The sequence below is a fragment of the Brienomyrus brachyistius genome, chromosome 1, assembly GCF_023856365.1.
Source record: "Brienomyrus brachyistius isolate T26 chromosome 1, BBRACH_0.4, whole genome shotgun sequence".
Classification (NCBI taxonomy): Eukaryota; Metazoa; Chordata; class Actinopteri; order Osteoglossiformes; family Mormyridae; genus Brienomyrus; species Brienomyrus brachyistius.
In genome coordinates, this window is record NC_064533.1 from 6,234,972 (window position 1) to 6,257,120 (window position 22,149).

Sequence of the window (22,149 nt, forward strand, 5' to 3'; positions counted from 1 at the left end):
GCCTGCCCCATCCCCCGGAGGGGCCCCGGGACCCCTCTCCGTCCCAGTGACCCGAAAGGACGGCAAAGCCCAGCGTGCCGGCTGCGGGTCACATGACCAGGGTGCGGATCACACACACGCTGCCATTCGATTATAATAAGCTACACGCTGTACTCGCCACAGAACCCCGTCACCCAATCAGGACTCTCAAAACCACCCTTTATCGCGCACGGCTTTCTCAATTTCATCGCCACGTGAAGTGGAATCAGGATGACTTCCCACAATGCACCAGCGGGGACAGGAAGTCTCAGTAGAGCGAGGGGACAGGATAGAGCCATCTTAATGCTTAGCCACCTCCTCCTGAGCGCCACATAGCACGTACTCTAACCGTACAAGCAGTGCAGTAAATCTTTAACCACATGGCCAGTCCAGGGGACCTTGACAGCAGGACATGAGACGGACATAAAACACCTTTATAGTGATTGTAAAAACATACAATGGAATTCGTGTGGCAACTTTCATGCATGACGCTGAAATAAGATGAGGCAAGGTGCAGTCCGGCCTCCTGAAGATTTAAGGGGAGCCTGAGGGAGATTTACTGAAAGTTAAGGTAGCACCAACGTCCCGCTCTGCCAGATGCAACATCTCAGAGCTACGGCAAGATTAGCATTTATCCATCAAGCCAATTATAAACCTGCAAAGGAATGAGTCTGATGGACCCTGGGTGAGGTGAGGAGATCCCATTTCAAGACGCCAGTAGAGAATTCTGGAGGGGGACCTGTTAGGGCAAACAAAGTGGAGGCTCGGGGGCGGGGGTTTTAAAGAGCCGGACCGGGAAGCTATCAGCAGCTACAGCGATATGGCGGAGACTACAGCTGCGGCGGGAAAACGCTAACCTTGCCTCGGCGGCGAGAAGCTCGTCGTAGTGTGAGGACCTCTGGTCATCATCTTGCCGGTACCGGATGACCGTGGCCAGGCCTTTGCTGACCAGGGCCTCGGCGATGTTACTGCGAGGAGCAGGGGAAAAAAGAATGCACGGAGAAATAAATACAATTAGCATGATGTGGAAAGCTCAGTGCCAGAAAGCACAAAGCTGTGTACTCCTGTTAGTGGGGACCGGGGCGCTGTCAGAAAGCACAAATGTGACACGATATTAAACGGAGCCTCATAATGAGCAGGCTGCCTCAAAGGCCCATAAAAGCTTTTCACACATCAGGCGACCCCCACAGCCCCCCCACGGGCACCGCATCCCCATCCCGGGTATGGAGGAGATAAACACAGCCTTTGTAATAAGCAGCAGATAAAGGCTGACATTTCCTAAAACACGACGGATAAGAACGCGGGATTCAACACAAACAGCCACGGCCCCCGGCAGCAGGCGGGTACAACGGCGCCCCCTGCTGGGCCGCAATGGGCTGACGCCTGTCGTGCACCCAGGAGAGGGCACGGGCCACAAACTGGCACGCCTCCTCCTCCCTCCTCCACCCCACCCCAAGACAGGTGGACAGGGCCAGTAAAGTTCAGGAAAAACCGATTTGCCTGTCTGTTTGGGGGCCTGTAATGACAGGCTACACTGGGGGGGGCTTCCAAACCATGATGTTCCGACATATTTGGGGGCATATTTAAGAAGGCTCAAAGAGGGCAATTTGGAATAACATTTCGGGAGGGGGGGGGGGATTTGGTTGCCAGGCAACAAGAGGGGGCCAGAGGGCCAATAGAGAAGGCCAGCCTCCAGTTTACTCTGTCACAACCATGACAGCCCCTTACAGCGATAAGCTGAAGGGGTCGGTTATTACTATGAGTACTGTTATTGACAGGACAGGACAGACACTTCATGTGATACAGCTTAGGGGGACTAGCGAGCTTCAGCCTAGGTACGGGGTTATACAAAGTGCCAAAGACAATGATCACCTCACTCAGGAGCTGCGGTTCTGAGGGGCTCGCGTCGGTCACACGGTCGTATATTCTTACCACTCGGCGCACTAAACGCTGTTCTTTATTAACGGAACGATGTAAGAGCATCGGCTGACCCACACACTCAGGACAAAAACACGGTAAATCACATTTACCCTAAAATCAATGTGCAGTATGCCGGGGGCGTGAGGCTTACCACAACATATTTTACCCGAATTACCACTGCGTGGGTGCCCTGCCGCCTCAGTTAGCGATGTCGGCGCGCATTTGGACATTAAATAAAACACGCCTGTATGTTTGCAGCTTTGACCGCGTGAGGAGGAGAGCTGGGCACTGCCGAAAGCGTGCGGGGCTCTTGGAGCACGGCGGCGAAGGACGGTGACTAATAAACTGGGCCAGATTGACGAGGACTCCAAGACTATCTTGACCCGGCCATAAAAGCCAATGTAGTCCGTTATAATGGCAGAGGGGAGCCAACGTGGTGATTAAGGGCCATTCAGCAAGACGACAAAAATGGGGAAGAGAGTGAGAGGAGGCCCCTCCCACATGGGGAGAGAGACAGAAGCACAAAATGTCCGTGGGGGGGGGGGGGGGGAGTCTGTGGTTAATTCTATTTCTAAAAACCTTTCAGTTACTTCAGAAAAAGTCATTTCCACCTGAGAAATGAAAGGTGATGTTAAAGCACTAATAGTGGCAATTGTAATAAAATATGAAATCGGATGATGACAGATGGGGGCAGGGTCAGACACTCCCAGAGCGCCGGGGAGCCCTGAGGCGGCCCAGGGTCGCAGTACGGCAACACGGCGGACACTCACATGCCTCCGATGGTGACCGTGGCACAGGTGCGCTCTGGGAAGGCGGGAATGGAAGATGTGCCCAAGTCCGTGGCCGCAGTGGCTGCCCTGATGTAATCCACGGTGACGTTGACCTGGGAGCGAAAGTGGGATGGTGTTGTTATCTGGGGGGGCCGCTACGAGCCAGAACTGCAAGAAACAGGAACTGCTACATGGAAATGGACATCAGAAATCAGAGCAAATGAACCAATGAAATGGAACTACTCAGGCAGGGAAAAGAAACATCTTACTTGAAGATTTAAGCTGTCCAGACAATAAATGTACAAAAAAAAGAAGGAGTTTAGCAAAATAAAAAGTTTACGTCCAATAAGCCTTTTCATGGGCGTGGGGAGCGGGATTTTTCAATACCTCACAGAAATAGCAGTTGAGAGAAGCACTCTCATCTAAAATCAAAATAAAAATATATATCTGCAGAGAAATAACTGAACATTTCCCTTCAGCAATTCTGCATAATTCAAATAAATTTCCCTGTCACAACAACTGAAAGAGGGTTACCAAGATGACGGCCCCACTAGCGAGTTAAAACAAGCATCACATTGCTTGAACAACAGAGAACTAAGCCGGGGTGCATCATGGGATACGGTGCAAATAATTCATTTTGTAGGTAAATAAAAGACCTCTCTTACGACTCAGACAAGCTCCCATGTCTGGAAGCTAAGCACACAGATAATTTGACAAGTGCCAGTACGACAGTACCTGTTACGCAAACACTCTTAACTGTACCTTTCGCCGCCGCGTCGCACACAAGAAAACCAGAAAACATGCGCAATGCACAGAAAGCCAAGCTTAGATATGAAAGCATTTTCTAGCCATGAGAAAACTGGCATTAAGTAATTTCCAGAAACTGGCTCAATTTTAAAGTGTCCCACAAATATACCAGTCAGAAAACCCGTACTTGGGCATCCCCAGAAGGAGACTTGCTCAAAAGACGGCAACACCAAGACTTTCATGACTCGGTGATGCTACTCATTGCCATGCTACCTATTCACCCACCCCAACCACCACCAACAACTCTCCTGCCGCATCTCTGTTTGCGGATGACCAAACCACGGGCAGAGAAAAGATCACGGCCAATAGATTATTTTCACTTAAACGGCATGACATCACGAATCAAGGCGACGAGGGACGCCACGATTGGCAGTGCTCAGAAAGAGGTTCAAACCGTCAAAGTGCCACCCTTAGCTAGTCGGCCGAGCGGCACGCGCAAACCACATAGTCAAATTCAATCTACGGACACACACTTAAACAAAATTAAATACTTCAGCTCGACGGCTACACATCGATCGTCTAGCCCCGAGCTATTAGATGAGAATGGCAGGACTCGGCATTAGGTGCTCGGCGAATCCGCACACGAAAATAACTACAAAGAGTCGGGGCGTAATTAGGCTAATGGCGAAGGTTAGAAGTTACGTATTGACGTCAGGCAGTAAAATGCCAGAGAATTGAAAGACTGTTTGATGTCACAGGCAATTAATTACCTCAGCCTTAATATGCCACCGGCATTTGCATATTTACAAATGAAGAATAGGCTGAGAGACCAAAAAATTAAAAGAAAAAATAAACCTTTGGACCTGGAATATTCCGATATTGGGCACAGAGCAATGAGAGCAGGCAATGATTCTGCACAAAGTGCCAATACTGATGAGGACCCTCTTATCAGCCCAACGATGGCCATCCGTTACGGTGTACAGCCAAAGTTGCAGAATCGCGATGCCCGTATAGTCCATGCCTCTGGCAAGGGGTGCAAACGTAGCCAATCATTTCCCAGCGACAGGTCTCCATCTCGCCTGACCAGACGCCACAAAAGAGATGGGAACATCTGTCTGGAGGCGAGCCTCGAAAAACAGAAAAAAAAAAAAAAAAATCGGCTTCATCCTGTCACCAGAGCCCTTGCCAGAGCGAAGACGAGATAAACCGACGGTCTTTGCGGTTGACTGGAGTCTAGGGAACGTCTGGACGTGCCGAACGCCATGCATGGCAGAATCGGTGCCCGATAGCACTCCGGAAATTTCACGTCCAGTTGCCATGTTGACAAGGTGCCAAGACGAAAGTGACGGCAAAGCAGCAAATCGTGAGATGCCTCAAACAGGCGAGGGTGCAAGATACCAGGAAACATTCCCACATATCAAACGGCCGCCAAACCCAACCAGCCAGGCTGATAGGGAGTCTCTCATGACAGCTTCACAAGAGTTCTCTTTAGGAGATAGCAAAATAAAAAAAGACACACACACTTTTTATATATATATATAAAATATATATAACGAGAACACAACATTCTTCTTTTTTGTTTAATTCCAGACAGGAAGCTCAAACTGACCGACAAAAAGCGGCTTTATCTGAGCGCATGACAATCGGAAGGTTTTTGAATTTCCCCGGCTTGGTCTCTGGTCACGTACTCGACGTCAAAACTCAGGAGGGGGGTGTGATCACGACAGGAAAATGAAATAAAAAAGAAAGAGGCATTGCCGAGGGCCCCGCCTGAGCAAGACCTACCACCAGCGTCGGCGACAGTCGCGCGCAGAGCTGCGGATTAGGAGAATGTGCTCTTGCCTGATAAGTGGATTAATATGATATTTTCATTCGACTCTCCAAGCCGGGGAGCATGTAACAGAAGGCCGACTTACAAAGTTAGTCAAATCTTGGGGCAGCTCGCGCGCCGGCAAACGAAATTCTAAATCGCTCAAAGGAAAAAGGCTGCTTTGCGAGGCGTCGCCTAATTACCCAGAGCCGGAACGCCAACCTCTCATTCCCAGATTCACCGGCAATCCCCACACGAGAGCAGGGAAGCAACAGGTCCGGTCGATTTGGGATACGGCGCCCTCGGCGTTTAATATCAGCTCACTATTCATCAAACACACGAGTGGAAAGGGAGGAGGCGCGCGTATAACGAGGACAACATCGTACGGCAGTTGTTGCACAAGACGACGTTTAAGTAAACCGGTCTTTTTGGCTCAAACCAGGCAAAACGTTTAAAGAAAAAAAAAATGGAAGAAACATGCCCCGATGACTAAATTCACATCCATTTGCAGGCATGGTCACGGCACCTCGGGTGGACGAGCTGTCAGAGGTCATTAAGGTGCGACGCCGCCGGCACGACGTGTCCCTCTGACCCCAATTTCCGAGAAGATCGTGCTCTGAAACTTCATTGTACTTCGGCGAAGCAGCGACCCAGAGATGAAGCTGCATTCATAAATAAGGACCAGGCACTTCCCTCCCCCTACCCCAGGCACCCAAACCAACCCACGAAGAGCACAATTTCTTAAAATAACCAAATCTGAAGTCCAAAATCTATAACACAAAAAAACTTTAAAAACCACTGAACTCTTCTTCACAACATACGACTCAATTAGATACATTCGGCCTGCAAAGGGTCTTAAATATAGCAGACAGTGGCTGTCCAGAGAGTGACAAGCAAAGATTGGTCTTACTCAATATGACGGGTATGTCAGGTACCTTCAAATCACACAGAAGAAGATATGAGCGGGGGGGGGGGGGGGGGGGAGGCATCCCGACTCAGACACCCAAAGTGAACTCTGTACGACCTTGGGGGGCTGACCCTGATATGCTCCCCACCACTCCATCCCAGTTTTCTTCCCACTTGAGAAAGCTTAGCACCGGCTCCTCCACAAAACCCCCCTCTCCTTGATACCCAGCGAGCAAAAGAAACTCCTGTTTTATCCTTGGGGAAAAAAAAAATCCCAGCTTTGTCCTTTGGAAAGGCGGGGGGGGGCAACAAGCCACAAGAATTTTCCCCGATCATTCCCGACCTATGGATAAGCGGAGCGCGGCTCTCTAAATCGATGAAATACGGCACGGAAATGTCACGCAGTCGTGACGTTTATTATTAAGTCCTGCATAAGTGAGGGCCGTTACAAGTAAGGAGGAGTGACATCACGCCCAGGGATAAACCGATAAAGCGGCACAGGAGACCCACGAAAAAAAGGGCCCAGACGTCTACATATATGGTTTGGGGGGGGGGGGGGGTGGTGTCCCACTCAAGGAGAAACAATCGCATTTTAATTTACTGCTAGGACACACGAACATTAACGACGGAAACCCAATTACTTCCATTAATGAGCTTCTGCTGAGGGTAACCCTGTTAGCAGAACAAATCCATTAAAAGCAGATTTGCAGATTTATTTTATCCCCCCTAAACTTCGCAGTTAATTCCTTGCGGCGGAAGGCGACACAGGCCGCTACCCGTCGCCCCCTGGTGGCCGGCGTCCGGAAGCCCGCGCTGGATGGGCTCTCTGTACCTTCTTGCCAATCAGCTTCTTGCGCATGAACTCGCGGGCTTCAAACATGTAGGGGATGTCGTAGAGGGGGCGAAACCTTTTGTCTTTATCCTTGTTCTTTTCCTGTTGGGAGAGAAGAAAAAAGATAGTAATCAAACACCGGAGATCCCTCATGTCACATGAGCAGATTGTTCTTACCTAAAATAAACACCTTTCAGGTGGTTAAGGGTAAACCTGTATCATGACTCAATATGACTTTTACACACTACAATATCTAGAGCCACAGACTTGGAAGCACTGTTGTACAGCTTGCACACAATTCACGTACACATACCTACACACATTCACACACTAAACGGACAAAAGTATTGGGACCCCAGGCCATTACATGAACAGGAACCTTTATGACATCGCATTCTAAATCCATAGGCATCAATATGGAGACCCCTCCCCTCTTGCAGCTGTGACATGCCACTCTCCTGGAAAGGCTTTGTACAAGAGTTTGGAATGTGTCTGTGGAAACCTTTACCCATTTTTCATAAGAACATTTGTGAGCTCAGACACTGCTGCTGGACATTAAGACCTGGCTTACAATCTCCATTTTGATTCATGCACACACACACACACACACACACACACACACACACACACACACACAAAATCTGCCCCATTCACTGCACTTAGATTCAGGACACAAACCCTGAAGCTGCTCTTTGCCTCTTTGCCACTTTTGTTCAATATAACTAATCAAATGAAGCGAGACCAGGAGCTGATCTATTTCAGAAGACAATGGGGACAGGGGGGTGGGCAGGGGGAGGCATTAAATTTTCAGCATGACAATGCGCTGTTAATCTCCACACCTGACTGTGTTACACGGTCAATTTAAGGTCAAACTAGGAGCGAACTAACCAGAGCAAGTTCTGAACCGGACTCATTTCTTGCACAGCTTACAAATTGAATTCACATTTGCGGCCACTGCAGCAAATAGAGGCGAGCAGGGTGGGGGTGCTGCATTTCATCAGGTGTGCGGGGGGGGGGGATCTCTCATTCTCCATTTTATTACCATCACCATTGATAAGAAACAAGGGGACACCTTAAGAGCTCATCAGTCACCCTGTCAGGCTGCGTCCATCTGATTGGTCGGAGGACAAAGGGCCCACCCCTCCCACTGAACCGTGTTAACAGAGGTTGTTCCCCTCGATGTGGTTAAAACTGCCCGACTTAACACTGCACTCCATGGGGTGAAGGTTGTATGGTCCCACACCTGCCAACTGCATGCTGACGAACCAAGCCAGTCAGTAGGCGTTAACATAGGGAACTGTGTGTGGTGCACAGAAGAGACTCAGGGGCAGACAGGCTTTTATGATGATGGGGGCACCATCCTCCGGAGCAGTACCTCACTGTGAGCTCCTTATTAATAATGAGACTGAAATGCATTTCTGACCCCTGCAGTTCGCATCTTTATGGAACATCCACCCTAAATAGGAAACACCCCCCCACCACCCAATGTCCCCCGGGCCTGCCGCATGAAATGAGACGCCGGGCACGGTCCCGGCCGACCCAATGCTTGACAGATGGCACTCGCATGCTTAAACAGTTAGTAGTTAACCACTACTTAGATAATCAGTCCTAGATTATCTGCAATAGTTTTAAAAATAAAAAGGACTGGTCATCATTCTGGAGGCAGGTAGCAGATCAGAACATTCGAGACTGCAGATTTTATCTTCAGCAGCTCTTAATTTGCTATTCATAGGGGTGCGTGTGCTTCTAAAGGAGGGACACACGTGTGCGTGCAGGCAGGCAGGCAGGCACACACACACACACACACACACACACACACAGAGAAAACGGAGCAAAAGACTGACGCAGAGAAACTGTAAGGCAGCCTCTGCAACAGCACAGGAACATGCAAGCAGTTTCGATTAATTACTGTAGGGAAATGTGGGAGGACCATGGAGGAGGGCAATGGGGGGGGGGGGTTGGACAATGTAAACTGGGGGGGGGAGCCCATCTCTGACTCATTCCCCCAGTGGCCCAGAGATCCTGCATGGAGGACTGGACAGGCTCTTCCTTCCCGATGACAGCCTACATAACAGGACATCATGGTCGAGTTTTGTTTAGTCATTTTCTTGGTAGCGTTATGCTGGTCCACTCCCTGTCAGGAGACACGCTAAACGCCATGAGTCTCGGGAGATGCAAGGGATAGACTGCTGCAGGACACTGGGAGAAGAGTCACTGGGCGAGCAACGCGCAGGCAGGGGGATCTCAGACAATACCGCCACCACGAGGAGCTTTCAAGAACCATGCCCTCTTTCCCAAGAAACCATGAGTCTGATTTAAGAATGTGCAAGCAGGGTATGCGAGCAGTGGCAGCGTTTAAGGAGGGAGCCTCCAGGTTCAATTCCCAGTGGGCATACAGACTCAGGAGAATGCTTGACCCGGTTCTCTGCAGTAAACCGCTTCATAAGAACATATTGCTAATATTTAAATCAAAAATATGGTCATAACACCCTACTTGAACCACCCTCCCCCATCCAGAGTCCCAGGGAAACACTTGTTTCTCAACCGCACCACGATAATACGAATGGGTTCCAAGACCACACACTCCACCCAACTTATCAGTGCACCAACAACCCCCACTACACGTTTGCGACAGCGGCCTGACCGCTGCCGTGGGGGATAGTAAGTTAGATCAAACATCTGCTGCTGTTCTCCCAGCAGACTTCTACTGGGACTGAACATCTCTTCATAGAGACCGCTTGGGAAAGGACCGTAAGGGACACTATTTATTTCCCCTAATCAATACTGTATGAGGATGCCAAATAAGCTTTCCAGCAAACGACGGGGACAAGGCAAGCGAGCCTTGAGACATGGATACAATCAAAGACCAGGAAGCTCGAGACACGCCAATCAAACTGATGGAAGCCTACGGTTTAATTCCCGCACTCCACATCACTTGTGAAGAGAATGTAAACAGACAAATCTGCTTCCTCTAAAAGCCTGTATACTCAAGCAGAACCTCCATAAACAGTTAAGTGTGATACCAGCACACAATCAACAGCAGGAAGGTGAACCCTTAGAAGCAGGTGGCTGAAGGAGACAAACGCTATGATGAAGGCAACAATTCCAATTAGCAAATTACCGGAGCGGCAAGATCACAAAACTCCCATGTACGGAGGAGGAGGGATGATTTACGGAATCGCTGCTCTGGAGGGATGCAATATTCATCACGCCAAGAGTGAGCCCAGTCTGCCTTCCTGTTAATTCCGTGGCGATAAATCACATTGGCGTTACCAGCGATCGTGTGCAGATCAAGGGAGGTTCAGAGAGACAAGGCATCCTCGTCAGTCAAGTTTTAATTGGGTTATGAGGAGTTAACAATGCAAGTCCTGATGGCGATCGCAGAGAGTTGCAGAGGACCGGAGAGACTGGTGTCATATGCCTTTCAACGGTACCCAGAGCAAAATCCCTATGGCTATAGCTGACTGCACCCTCCGACCCTCAACAACAGTAAAGCCTCTGGTAACAGGTTGGGATCCATTCAACCTTCAATTGCTGTGAAAATCAGTCTGTAGGGTAGTAATTAATGATGTGCACTGGTAACTAAAGGATCACTGGTTCCCATCGCGAAACTGACCCTGCTCTAGTACCCCTTGGCAAAATATTTACCCTGAGTTCCTTTGACTTGTTGGTAAATGAGTTGACACAGAAAAAATATTAAGGTAGTAAGGAGAGGAGAATCTTCTCCTCTTGGAGTGTTGGCCAACAAGCAAAGTGGACGTCAAAAGATAAACCAACCCAAGGTCCAAAGAGAACAGGATCCAGTGTGAATCCGTAACATACATCAGACAGAAGACCACCTGGCACCTCTTGTAGCCTCGCGGCTGCACGATCCCGCAGCCTCACCTCGCCGTCCTTCCAACAAGCCAGGAACTCCGAGCACAGTGGGAGTCTGGCAAACATGCCAGGGAAGACAACAGAATGCATCACTGCCAGGAGATAAGTAGGCGAACGCCGGAGTATAACAGACGGGAGGGGGCTGCATGTTGGGTCGGCGGCCACGAGGACCTAGAGTCCGTCAACTAGCTGGGGGAATCCCACATTTCAGCAGGGGCTAAACCAGACATGACAGGCCGATGCATGCCTGTAGGAGACAAGCTGGGCAGGGGAGGGGGCCCAGTAGGGGACAGGTCACTAAGTTAACAAGGGATTACAGTGTCTCAGTCTCCACAGAACGTTCCGGAAACCAAAATGATCTAAAAGGGTACAAACGCCACACTTAAAAGTAAAAACACTCACACCAAAAAGAGAATAGATCAATTCAAGAGTGGCAAAAACACAGACCAAGTTTGTCTAACCAACAATTCTCTTTTGTTTCCACACAATGACAACGGATTTGCCTCATTGGTCAACCCCCCTGTCAAAAGGGCATCACATGCCAAGTTAGCTTGAAGTTCATATCTAATAAGACCTCTGTGCTGCAAAAATGGGCCCGGGAACAGAAGTATCAAATTTTAGACAGATGCTGTCAAATTAATTTCTGTAAAGCAGTTCATGCATTACCTGCGGGAAAAGGGAGGCAGAGAATAATTCCTTAAGCCAGACAGGGCTGGCGAAGGCGCATCATCAAACCGCGGTAAGAGGCAGCTTGTTTTGCTTTGTAGAAGGTGTCACGGCTGGTATCCTACAGGATTATTAGAAGCGTGAACTTATAAAAACATGGGGCCACTTGGGGAAACGAGCTGAACGGAAAATGGACTTGAAGAAAATCACGCTTGTTCTTGAATTCCTCGATTCCGCCTATGCAGCGTTCTCAAGCCCCCCCCCCCCCCCCGCCACCCCAGCCCAGCCCGTGCTGAGCACCGCACCAACATAATGGAAACCAACAGCTTCGTTTTGTGTGTGCCAGGGCGCGCCATTGGTGCAGTCAGTCAATTGCTCACCACCCTTCCCCCAAAGGGGACGGAACGACACAAGAGAAAGACCCCAGCATCAAATCAAGCAGTAGTACCATTATATGCCAAGAGAAACCAAAGTAGAACCCCTTCAGAACCCGCCTATGTACAAAAAGTACAAGTATTTGGGCTAAACACCAAGTGCAGGAGTCTTACCCTTGCATATACACCATTGCCTCTGTAATGGACGTCAGGGCATTAAGAGAACATCCTGTATCGCAATTCCTCACAGGTGGGACCTAGCCGCAACTGCTGGCAGGTAAAAACTGCGACCTACTGAACTCCGAGTCTCAGCACACAAAACAGCACGCTGACTCATCATGGAGCTCAAAACCAAAGGCTCTGCCAGGACTAACCCCGTTCTTTCATAGCTACAGAAGGAACAGCTGTTAAGCAAATAAACTTAAAACGCATGCGTGAGACTCGCCCCGGGCAGGTTGGCAAGTTGAAGGAGGAGCGGGGATTTTATCTGGGAATGGGAGTGGAGGCAGATTCGACCAAAATGTTGGAGAGGGGGGGGGGGGGGGGGGGGGGAGGGAAAGGATGTTTCAGAATCAGTATGAAGGGAACTCATGGAATAACAAAAATGGCTGTTTGAGGAGCTACTGGGGATTCAGGGTCACGATCTGCATGCACATAGTGAAAAAACAACCCACCCCCTCATTTTACGCTGCATTAGTATGGTCAGGCAGATGCTGAATTTTAGGGAAAACCGCACAAAACTAAACAGTGACAATAAAAAGTCCGATTCCAGCCTTCTGTTTGGAGACAAGTCAAAATTAGATGGCATTTTATGCAAATATATTTGGCAACGTCAAATCCGAACATGGATACACCTGTGCCTGGGTGTGGGGGCGGTCAGGAGGGCAAGTGTGTAACAGACCGGGCGAAAGCAGTTTGTTCTTCTAGACAGTGATTTGGGACCATCTGCATAACTATTTGCAACACGTGCGGCATCAACTCAGCTGGCTTCTGCTGTACCTGCGCAAGAAAACCAAAACTGGGAGAGAAATACCCCACCCAAAAAAGTAAAGACAGCCATTTCATGGGCTCCACTGTCAGCATCACGTGTGATAACTACACAATCAGGAAAGGCCAAAACATTCGTCGAATGGGTAAGTAACAGCTTCGCCTAGCCTGCGCTAAAAGTAGCCTAGAGGCTAACAGCTAATTAACGATGAAAACTGGAAACTGCAACTGAGCATCCTGCCACAGAGGGGTCCGTGCGACAAGCGGGGGGCCTAGAACAGAAGATGGCACAAACACACGAAGCCGCATTGAAGGGCAAGGCCCCGGCGGCAGTAGCAGATGAGGCCAATCCCAAAGTGCTCAACTCCCACAGCATGCCAGCTGACCTGAGCTCCAGTTCGCCTCCGGCACCCGCTACAACTCGGATCAGCTCACCTCACCACACAAAATCAGCATCTCTGGAGACAGAGGTAGGAGCAGAGAAGCCGAACGGGACCGTTAGGGGGGCCGGGTAGACAGGGTTAGGCAAGGATTAGCACTGCTAACATTTAAGCTACTAATCTCTCAAATGTTTACATTTTGAAATATGCCCTCTGTTACAAAGTCAAAGTGTTGCTAATAATGTATTCCCCAAATGAGGCAGCTGCAAAGATTAACACATCTTTACCACAAAACTTATATAAAAATATATATATAAAAAAACGAGCAGACTGCCTCGAGTTGGGCACCACCTGACTTACAGGCAGAAGATCTCACGGCACAGGCAAAGAGAGCGGCTTAGTCGCTAGATTTCCGGCAAGTTGGCGCGACGCAGGCCTCAAAGCACCAGTGATTCCATGACACGGGACACCCACAGGATCCCAGAGACACGAACATCAAAACGGGCTACGGAGCGTTTCCACAGACGCCAGCTGTTTGAAGTCGTCTGTGTGCAGCTACCACTGAACTGGGTGGAGGGAGGGGGGTGGCGTCTCTCCACGATTTAAAATATTCGCTTTTCACCCACCGCAGCCCTTCTCCGTCTACCCTCAATCCCAGCTTCATTTTTTGCCAGGATGAAAATCCTCGTAATAAATCCGTGCGACCGTCTCGCGGGAGTACCTGCCGATGCCGTAAAATCCAGAGGCGTCCAAACTCGACAAGGCCCGGTCTCTCCTCGGCCAAAATCCCTCCCCTCGTGAAACCCTTAAAAATAAAATCCCAAGCAGCAAAAAAAAAAAAAAAACACTCCCCATGCTTTAAGGGGTGGGCAAGAGGTTGGAGAGTAGGTGGGTTAGACAGAATGGGCTTGGTGAAGCATAGAAATAGAGCACAGCCTCACAGCAGTTTATTTTTTTTTTTTAACATGGGTGGGGGGGGGGGTAACCTTGCTGATCCACTAGAGGAACAGATCCAACACTTTCACCCCGTGAGCGTTTACGCACACCGCCACCACCCGCTCACTAATCTGGCCCAATAAGACCTCCGTGCAGACTGAGGGAAGGGTCACGGAGCCCCCCCCCGACCTTCCCGCTAAATCGCCTTTATCGTCTCGACAGCACTCCCAGCAGCGGCCGCCCGGGACCTGGAGAACCGGTAGCTGGAAGGAGCCAGTAACTAAACCTCCAGCCTGTCGAGAGAGGCACTGCCCTCCTGCGCCCCCAGGCTGCACCACACCGCAGGAGCTGCTTATCAAACGAGGCCTTAAATTAAGAGGAGTCAATCACATCTGAGATTACTGTGTGTACACAACTCTCGTGGGGGCGGGGGGGGGGGGCATAATCTAAGGGACAGGAAAGCAATGATGCGAGGCAGGTGAAATCTAGTATGCAAGCAAGGTCAGTAACCACCAGGGCAGCAGAGAGGGGTACGGGGGACATTCCAAACTGGCAGGGAAACGGGCATCGCGTTCCTCCTACCAAGAAGCTTGCCACCGGACACATTAATCCAAGTGTGTGCAGACCCTGCCTGAAAAAACAGCCCCCCATCTCAGCCGAAACGGAACCTCCAACACAGGCAGAAGGCGGTACAGAGTTTCTGCTGAGGTGGGGGCAAAGGGATACAAATCCTCAAGAGGGAGGGCCCTTTAATTAGTTGTGAAGAAATTCATTAATTTGTACAGCCACTTAAATTAGGTGGGGGGGGGGGATGGTCTTTATCTCTGACTTTATACAAAGGGGGGGCTTCACTTAGCCCAGACAAAAATAAATAAATAAAACAAAATCAATAAACTGAAACTTTCAATCGACCGAGGTAATACGCCATCATGGAAGAGACCGGACAGGGCGCTCTGACATCACTAACAGCCCCGTGAGCGAGGCGCGCTGTGGGTGGAGGTACCGCGCGCTGTGGGTGGAGGTACCGCACGCTGTGGGTGGAGGTACCGCGCGCTGTGGGTGGAGGTACCGCGCGCTGTGGGTGGAGGTACCGCGCTCCACGTGAGGCTGCGAGTCGCCGAGGTAACAGGCTCACACGTCGCAAACTGCCTCAGCCGGCTCCGCTCTGTTTTCGGGCGACTCATCAAGGCGCACCCCCCCCCCCCCCACCATTTTAATTAAATTAATCGGCGCGACCGCACACGCCGCACCCTCTCATCAGCGCTGTCGTGCGGGCCGAATCCTCACAAAAGCTCTTTTTAAAACGGAACTTTCCAGACCTTATTGGCTGACAGCGGCCTGTCAGAGAGCCAGTGAGTCCAGGCCCATTGTTTCCCTCCTTAAAATTAAAAAAGAGGCCCAAAACCGAGGTGAGAACAATGTGTCTACATCCCTCACCTGCGTAATTGGTGGGGGGGTCACAATGAAGCAGGCAGAACAGCATGTCTCATTAAGCAATACTCATAAAAAATATATATATATATATACAGCTTCCAGAGGTGATGAAGGACCAGGCAGCTCTCTGTTGGTGCTCAACACGCCTTTGGGGGCCTGGAGCACATGATACAAGGAAGGTGAAGAGTGGTGGGGGGGTGATCCAATAAAATAAAACAAGGGAGGGAGGGTTTGCCAATCCAGGTCACATGTCCACACGGATATCCTGGGTAATCTAACTGCACACGGAATGAGGAACCCGTGGGAATTTGGGGACTAGAGTGTTACATGTATTACATTTCACCAGGGTGGGTGTATGTGTGGGAGGCAAGGGGGGGGTTGAAAAGATGATTGAGTGTGTGTAGAGGGCAGAGGAAATGCCTTCAGGGTTCACAAGACAGCTGGCACTGTCGAAGAGAGCTGCAGCGTGGAGGTCTGGGTCCGGTTCAAATGGGATTTGGTCTATATAGATCGAGGCAGTACTGCCGAAAGCCAGAAGGTGGCGTGTGTCACAGAGCGACACTCAAGCAGCTGCTGGGCTAAAGTGAGGATAAAAGCAGAAGCATCAAGAAAACATTTACACGGATATCCCGCCCCCCCCACCCCCCGGCAGACCAGTCTTACTGCAGCGTGGGTCTTCCCAGGCTACTCAAGAGGACGCTAACCCGGCCCATTTGCAGAGCCGCGATCTGCCATAATTATCCAGAACCTTGTGTTCCTCTGTGCTCTGATCCTCAGCCCGCCTTCCCAGAAACCCCTGTCGCTATGGGATTACGGGCTCTTGAACACACCTACACTGATCTGGGGGGGGGAAGCAGCACACCCCCTGATTGGGGGAGGAGGGGCAGCAAGGAACAGTGGGGGCTGCACCACTGCAGATCCTGATCTAACAGTTGCACGCCGGCGGGAGCGTCCTGCGTTGCTCGGTTGCGGCGGCACACTGCAAGACAAGCGCGGGGGTGGGGTACAGTAAGCCAATACACACACATCTGAGCAAGCTCAGCCCAAACAGAAGGAATACGGCAGGTCAATAAATGCGTTCGGGGGAGTGACTGCTGCAGTCATTTCAGGCACTCAGCTGAGTCCTCTGCGAACTTCTGCTCCACCTTCTTGCGTCTTCGCTTCCCTCACAAGCAATTATACGATACCCTACATTTAACAGGCTGCAAGACAAAAATCGATCCTGTCCCCACGGTCTCCAGCCGGCCGGGGCACACACGAGCAGCCCAGAGGAGTCAGACGGTACATGGCGAAAAATAATGATCGATTTAATAACCATAGAAAATTGTTAAGCTGGGGCTGAAGATTAAATTTCACCTCAGACCATGAAGACGCCAAATCGACGTGCGGGGCGTTAAAATGGAGTGTTGAATTTGCACCATGGGCACAAAAGGGGCTGTTTCAGGGGGAAGCCAAACAAGAGCTGTTCCAAAGGAAGAGCTACTGTTCCATAAGAGCTACGAAAATCTGACGACTGAAAGGTACTTATTTACTTGCTTTGCGGATCCTCAAATCAAAAGCCACCACTTTAATGATGCGTGAAACTAATCAGAGGCTGGAGTTGATCTTGTGATCGACAAAGCTTTGGGTGAACAGGCCCTCATCTGTACCGCTAAGCTACAAGATGGGACCGTTAGAGGACTGAGTGACCGCTGGAACTCTCGCATACCGTGGTCGACCAGGACTGGTTGCGTTAGACAGCTGTGGCACCTAAAGTAACGGCCGATTGCGAGGAACGTCAGACCGACGTAACTAAGGAGGCGGACGTCACACAGGCATTAATTGGCGAGAAACTTGAAAATCTGGAGGAGATCTCTGCCTCAGAGAAGCGAGGCCGGTCACCGCAGTCATCGCCCCGAGAGAGAGAGAGAGAGAGAGAGAGAGAGAAACAGCCGCCTGACAGGAGAGCAGCCGGAAGGGAATTAGCTAGCCAACACCGGCACCCCCACCTGACCATTGCACACAAACACGGCACGTTTTTAGTGAGACAGCCGGCCTGGGCGCGCAGCTCCCCTTGCCACACCATAGTGTGTCCGGGAAATAAAATAAAACCGACATCACACACGGTCACAGCATGTCAAGAAAACCATGACAAAGGGGACCATCCACCTCCCCCCGGTCCCCGAGAAGCAAGGCCAAAGACAGACGGTAGGGGAGCAGGCTTTGCTCCACCGGCTCCGGCAGCCTCGTAATCAGAGGCGTTAAAAATTCCCAGGGCGGAGGGGCGGCCTCCATCTGGCCCCGCGCTCCCAGCCCGGCTGTCGCTGGAAGCCGCTCACCTGAGATTTAGAAACCAGAACCTAGTCATGTCCACCCCAGCATTGACAGGAAGGCGATGGGGGGGGGGGGGGGTTTCAGAGACTGCGAGTCACGACATCAACCCGTTGGCCCAGGTATATGGGCGATGTTCCGGAAAAGTTGAGACAAGGTTCATGACAAGAGTGCTGGTATGGTTTGGACATGAAGGAGAACATTGTGTTAGAGCATCATAAGAAGCCGTTTGAGAGAGAGAGAGATGGACACCTCAGACAGGAAGGGGGGGGCAAGGGTGCTCACGTTGGGAGTTCGGTACACGTCATTCTGGCCGACATTTAATGGACCCATGGTGAGGACGCTCCAATCGGCGTCTTTGGCAGCTTTCCAGAGCTGCAGGTCTATAGGCAAGGAAATGGGCTTGTTGCAGAGATCCAAGGCGCCCACTGACTCCGCGTTTAAGCGTCACCTAGACAACTGCGTTGTGTTTAAAAAAAAAAAAAAAAAAAAAACACACACCCCCGAAACAGAGTGGCTGTGGTTATTTGGAGAAGAACCAGGAACAGGAGATATTAAACATGTAAAATGCAGGTGGTACATACAGATGGGTACATACAGAAAGGTATATACAGATGGGTACATACAGAAAGGTGCCACAGATCACATGGGTACGTAAAGAAAGACTGACAAGTCGATGTCTAATAAAGACACGTCAATAGATGCCAAAGGCCCACCAATCATGACGGCCGATCTTCTGTGTCACCGGACATAATGAAGAGAAACAACCCCCCCACCCCCCCCCCCCCCAAAGTGAAACATTGTAAATGCCTCCCGTGGGTCTCAGATGGAACCCAAGAAATAACAAGGGGATGCCCTAGACACAGAGAGCGCCAGAGAAGTCACGGGCCACGGGACCCCCGGACCGAGTCGCCGCGGATTAGCCACGGTGCCCTGGAGGCGAGCGGCTGCTCGAGTTCGACACCGTCGCCGTGGAAACAAAGACCGACGCATCTCCCCACCAACACCACTCCCCCCTCTGATCTAGCAGCAACTCTTCCACCCCCCCTAAACACAGTTCTGTACGCCCTATCCTGGCATCTCCATCAGTGAACGTCCGGCGCCATGCAAGAGACAACCCTTCTGCCGCTGCTCTTCCCGACGTTTGCTCCCGATTTAATTAAAAACAATTAACGACTCCATGGTAACACGCCGTTTTTAAAAAAGAGAGAGAAGCATCATTAGCTTCCGGGCTTTCTCCCACCAAGATCGGCGCATTTCGGCAGGGGGGTGGCGGGGGATTAGCACGAACGCGTGAGCACCCCTCTGTGACATTTCCACACAGGAGCAGACGAGGGCTTTCAGCGGACGTCCGTCAAGACGACACAAAGGTCAGGAAGCTGATGCGACATCGGCTGCGGGCTTCCCGGGGATTATCCTCCGCACGCGCATCCTGCCAGACCCCCACAGCCATGCAAAACGGACAGACAACGCCAGAATACGGCCACTGACACGGAAGACCACTTTTGACCACCCAGTTCCCATACCACAGTTACCGAGGCGACGACAAGCTCACTGCGCTTCACATTAATAACCAACAACAGGAACAGCAGAACAGCCTCCTACTCGCTGATTCCATCAACCTCCTTATGTATGAATTAAACGGGACAATTATCACTCTAGGAATCTATACTGATCTATATCTCTAACTCTGTACAGAGTAATAATTCAAGAAATTCTGGATCCGACTGGACGAGCTCCACGCAACGAGATGCGGACGCCGTCCCCAGCTGACCTGGGGCAGGGACGAAATCTAATCTAATGAAAAAAATCATTAGGATCTACAGCACAGTAGCTGACATTTTGGCTTTTGTGGGGGGGGGGGTGTCAGTCTGGCATTCAGACAATGACGGAAACATCCAATAAGCTGGGGTTGGATGATTACAGGGGAGGGGCTCAGTCATCAGGCTGGTTATTCCTCGGAGCCCTTGAAGGCACCGCCCCGACTACAGCAGCAGCCCACACTGGTTAAAATATCATTGGGGGGGGGGGGGGTGCAGGACTGCAGTGCTTTGAGGGATTCTGGGAGTCTCCACGTGCTGTGGTCCGGGCTCACTGGGCCCTGTGTCTCAAACGGCACGTATACAGCCGTTCGTACACCAGCAAATCCTGCACCAAGCTACATACACCACACCCCCCCCCACCCCCAAACAGACCTTGGCTTTAACTGAGCTGCCGGAGCAGTCAGCCCTTTAAAGTGATAAGGACTTTTATTTTTCCAAAACGAAAATAAATTATATATATTTTAAAAACACAGTTTATAACAATCACGCCGCAAAAGGCAGAAAACGGTCAAATGGGAAATAAGAGCCCAATTAGCGACAAGTCCAGGTGACGGTGCAGGCGGTCCGAGCCCCCGGCCCATTCCTTGCACAGTGGCGCCACCATGTGGCCACTTTGCATGCACTACACTAGTCCAGTCCAGCCCTTCCCATGAGAGCGAAGCACGAGCGGACAGACCCGCCCACAAAGACCCACCCCCTGCAAAATGCAGCTCAATTCCCACCCCCACCAAACACCGAAAAAGAATGGAAGAAAAAGTCATTTCCCTCCAAACACTGCAGAAGAAGCTGAGATGGCAGAATGGACAGGGTACCAGGGGAAAGCTCTGCTGATCTGTTCACAACTCCTACACCCCCAGCCAACCCCCCCAAACGAAGGATAAGAGCAGCAATAAAAGAGCACTTTTCACAAATCTGCCTGCTGTACCACATCAGCCATTGAGGGGTGCGGGTCGTGTGAGTAGTACTTCAGGAAATTTTAAGCAGCACTCAGCCAAGTCGCTGAGGTGACCTAGGTGGCCCCACCCTCACCTGAGCCGACTCCCCCTCAATCCGGGGGGGCCGGATGCTGGACAGGTGGATGGTCTTGTACTCGCCGGAGACCAGCTTCACCACGATGGCGTCGGCATTGACGATCTGCATGACCTAATTCCACCGGAGAAACACGAGGGGAGGAGGAGGGACAGGAGGGGGGAGAAGAGAGAAAAAAAAAAAACAGGAGGTTTAATCCACCAGAAATCAGGAGGAGGGATTTACATCCTGCATGAAGACGCTAGTTTATCAACTGATCTTTTGTAGGACATCACAGCGATCCATCAGTCAGACTCCGTAAATTAGAGAAAACCGATTAAGCAAAAACGTATACATCTAGAGATTGATGGTGAGTACAGAGGACAGAGCGAAACCTGAGAAAGGGTGCATGGATGACAGATCGGGATGCATCATGTGACGTTTGCAGCCCCACCTCATCGATGTGCCCCCCCAAAAGTACCTCAGGATAAAATGAAACTCCCATTTGCCTTAATATTATGTCTAATCCAAAAATTAACCTGCTAAACTAATCTGACTATCTCAGGTATGTCTGCAGGGCAGTGATAATGCTTCCATTTAACCATCCGTCTGCATTTCCCCACCCTGTCCTGTCCCTGCCGGCAGGAATAAAATATGTGGGAATGTCTGTATTCGGTCTTCCCTGGCCCACGACCCCCCAGGTAGAACATCAATTCCTCTACTCACGGCAGCCCATTACGAATATTCTGACTTCCCGCAGTGCCGGAGACCTGACCATCCAAGGCTCAACGCTCAACACTTAGGCAAAAATCAAGGCGGCTGCGATCCCCGAACATGCCACCGTCACCCTTCACATTAACAGAGGTTTAAACATCCTTGACACCAACGCCGGCTGCTCTTATTATCCAAGAACATTTGACAGCATCGGTTTTGCCAAGAGCTGCAACGGGAACATTATTAAAAGGGGAACCACAGATGTACAAGAAAGGATGGGGGAAGAAAGTACGTTCTGGAAGGTAACAAGGTACCACATGCCAAGGCCGACAATGTAAATGGTGTCAGACGCGACACTAAGACAAAAAATGTAGAAAAGTCCCTTTAACAATTCACGGGAGCGTCAAGAGAAACTGCTCACATCCAAGAGTTACCAGCAAAAACATTCATCTTGCTGGTTTAATTGCTAAGAAATGCCAGATGGGTACAACTCAATCATTGTTTACCTGGGATCAATTCGATCTCCTCCGTCCAACATATATATTGATAACTCTGAGGCACTTAAAAAAAAAAAAAAAACACTCCACCGTGAATGTAGAATACATACTGCCACCATGTGGCGAGAGAGCGCATGGCAT

General features: G+C 50.5%; 1 protein-coding gene across 1 annotated transcript in view; it reads right to left on the bottom strand.

Moving 5' to 3' along the window:
- The window catches only part of snd1 (staphylococcal nuclease and tudor domain containing 1), a 90,141-nt gene that overhangs the window by 60,134 nt on the left and 7,858 nt on the right, over window positions 1-22,149 (bottom strand). Inside the window, exons 10-13 of the mRNA XM_049020584.1 lie at window positions 20,819-20,932; window positions 7,004-7,105; window positions 2,709-2,821; window positions 876-986 (exon numbers count right to left, since the gene is read on the bottom strand). Of these exons, the coding sequence (XP_048876541.1) occupies window positions 876-986; window positions 2,709-2,821; window positions 7,004-7,105; window positions 20,819-20,932 (440 nt within the window). The remainder of the gene's footprint in view (window positions 1-875; window positions 987-2,708; window positions 2,822-7,003; window positions 7,106-20,818; window positions 20,933-22,149) is intronic.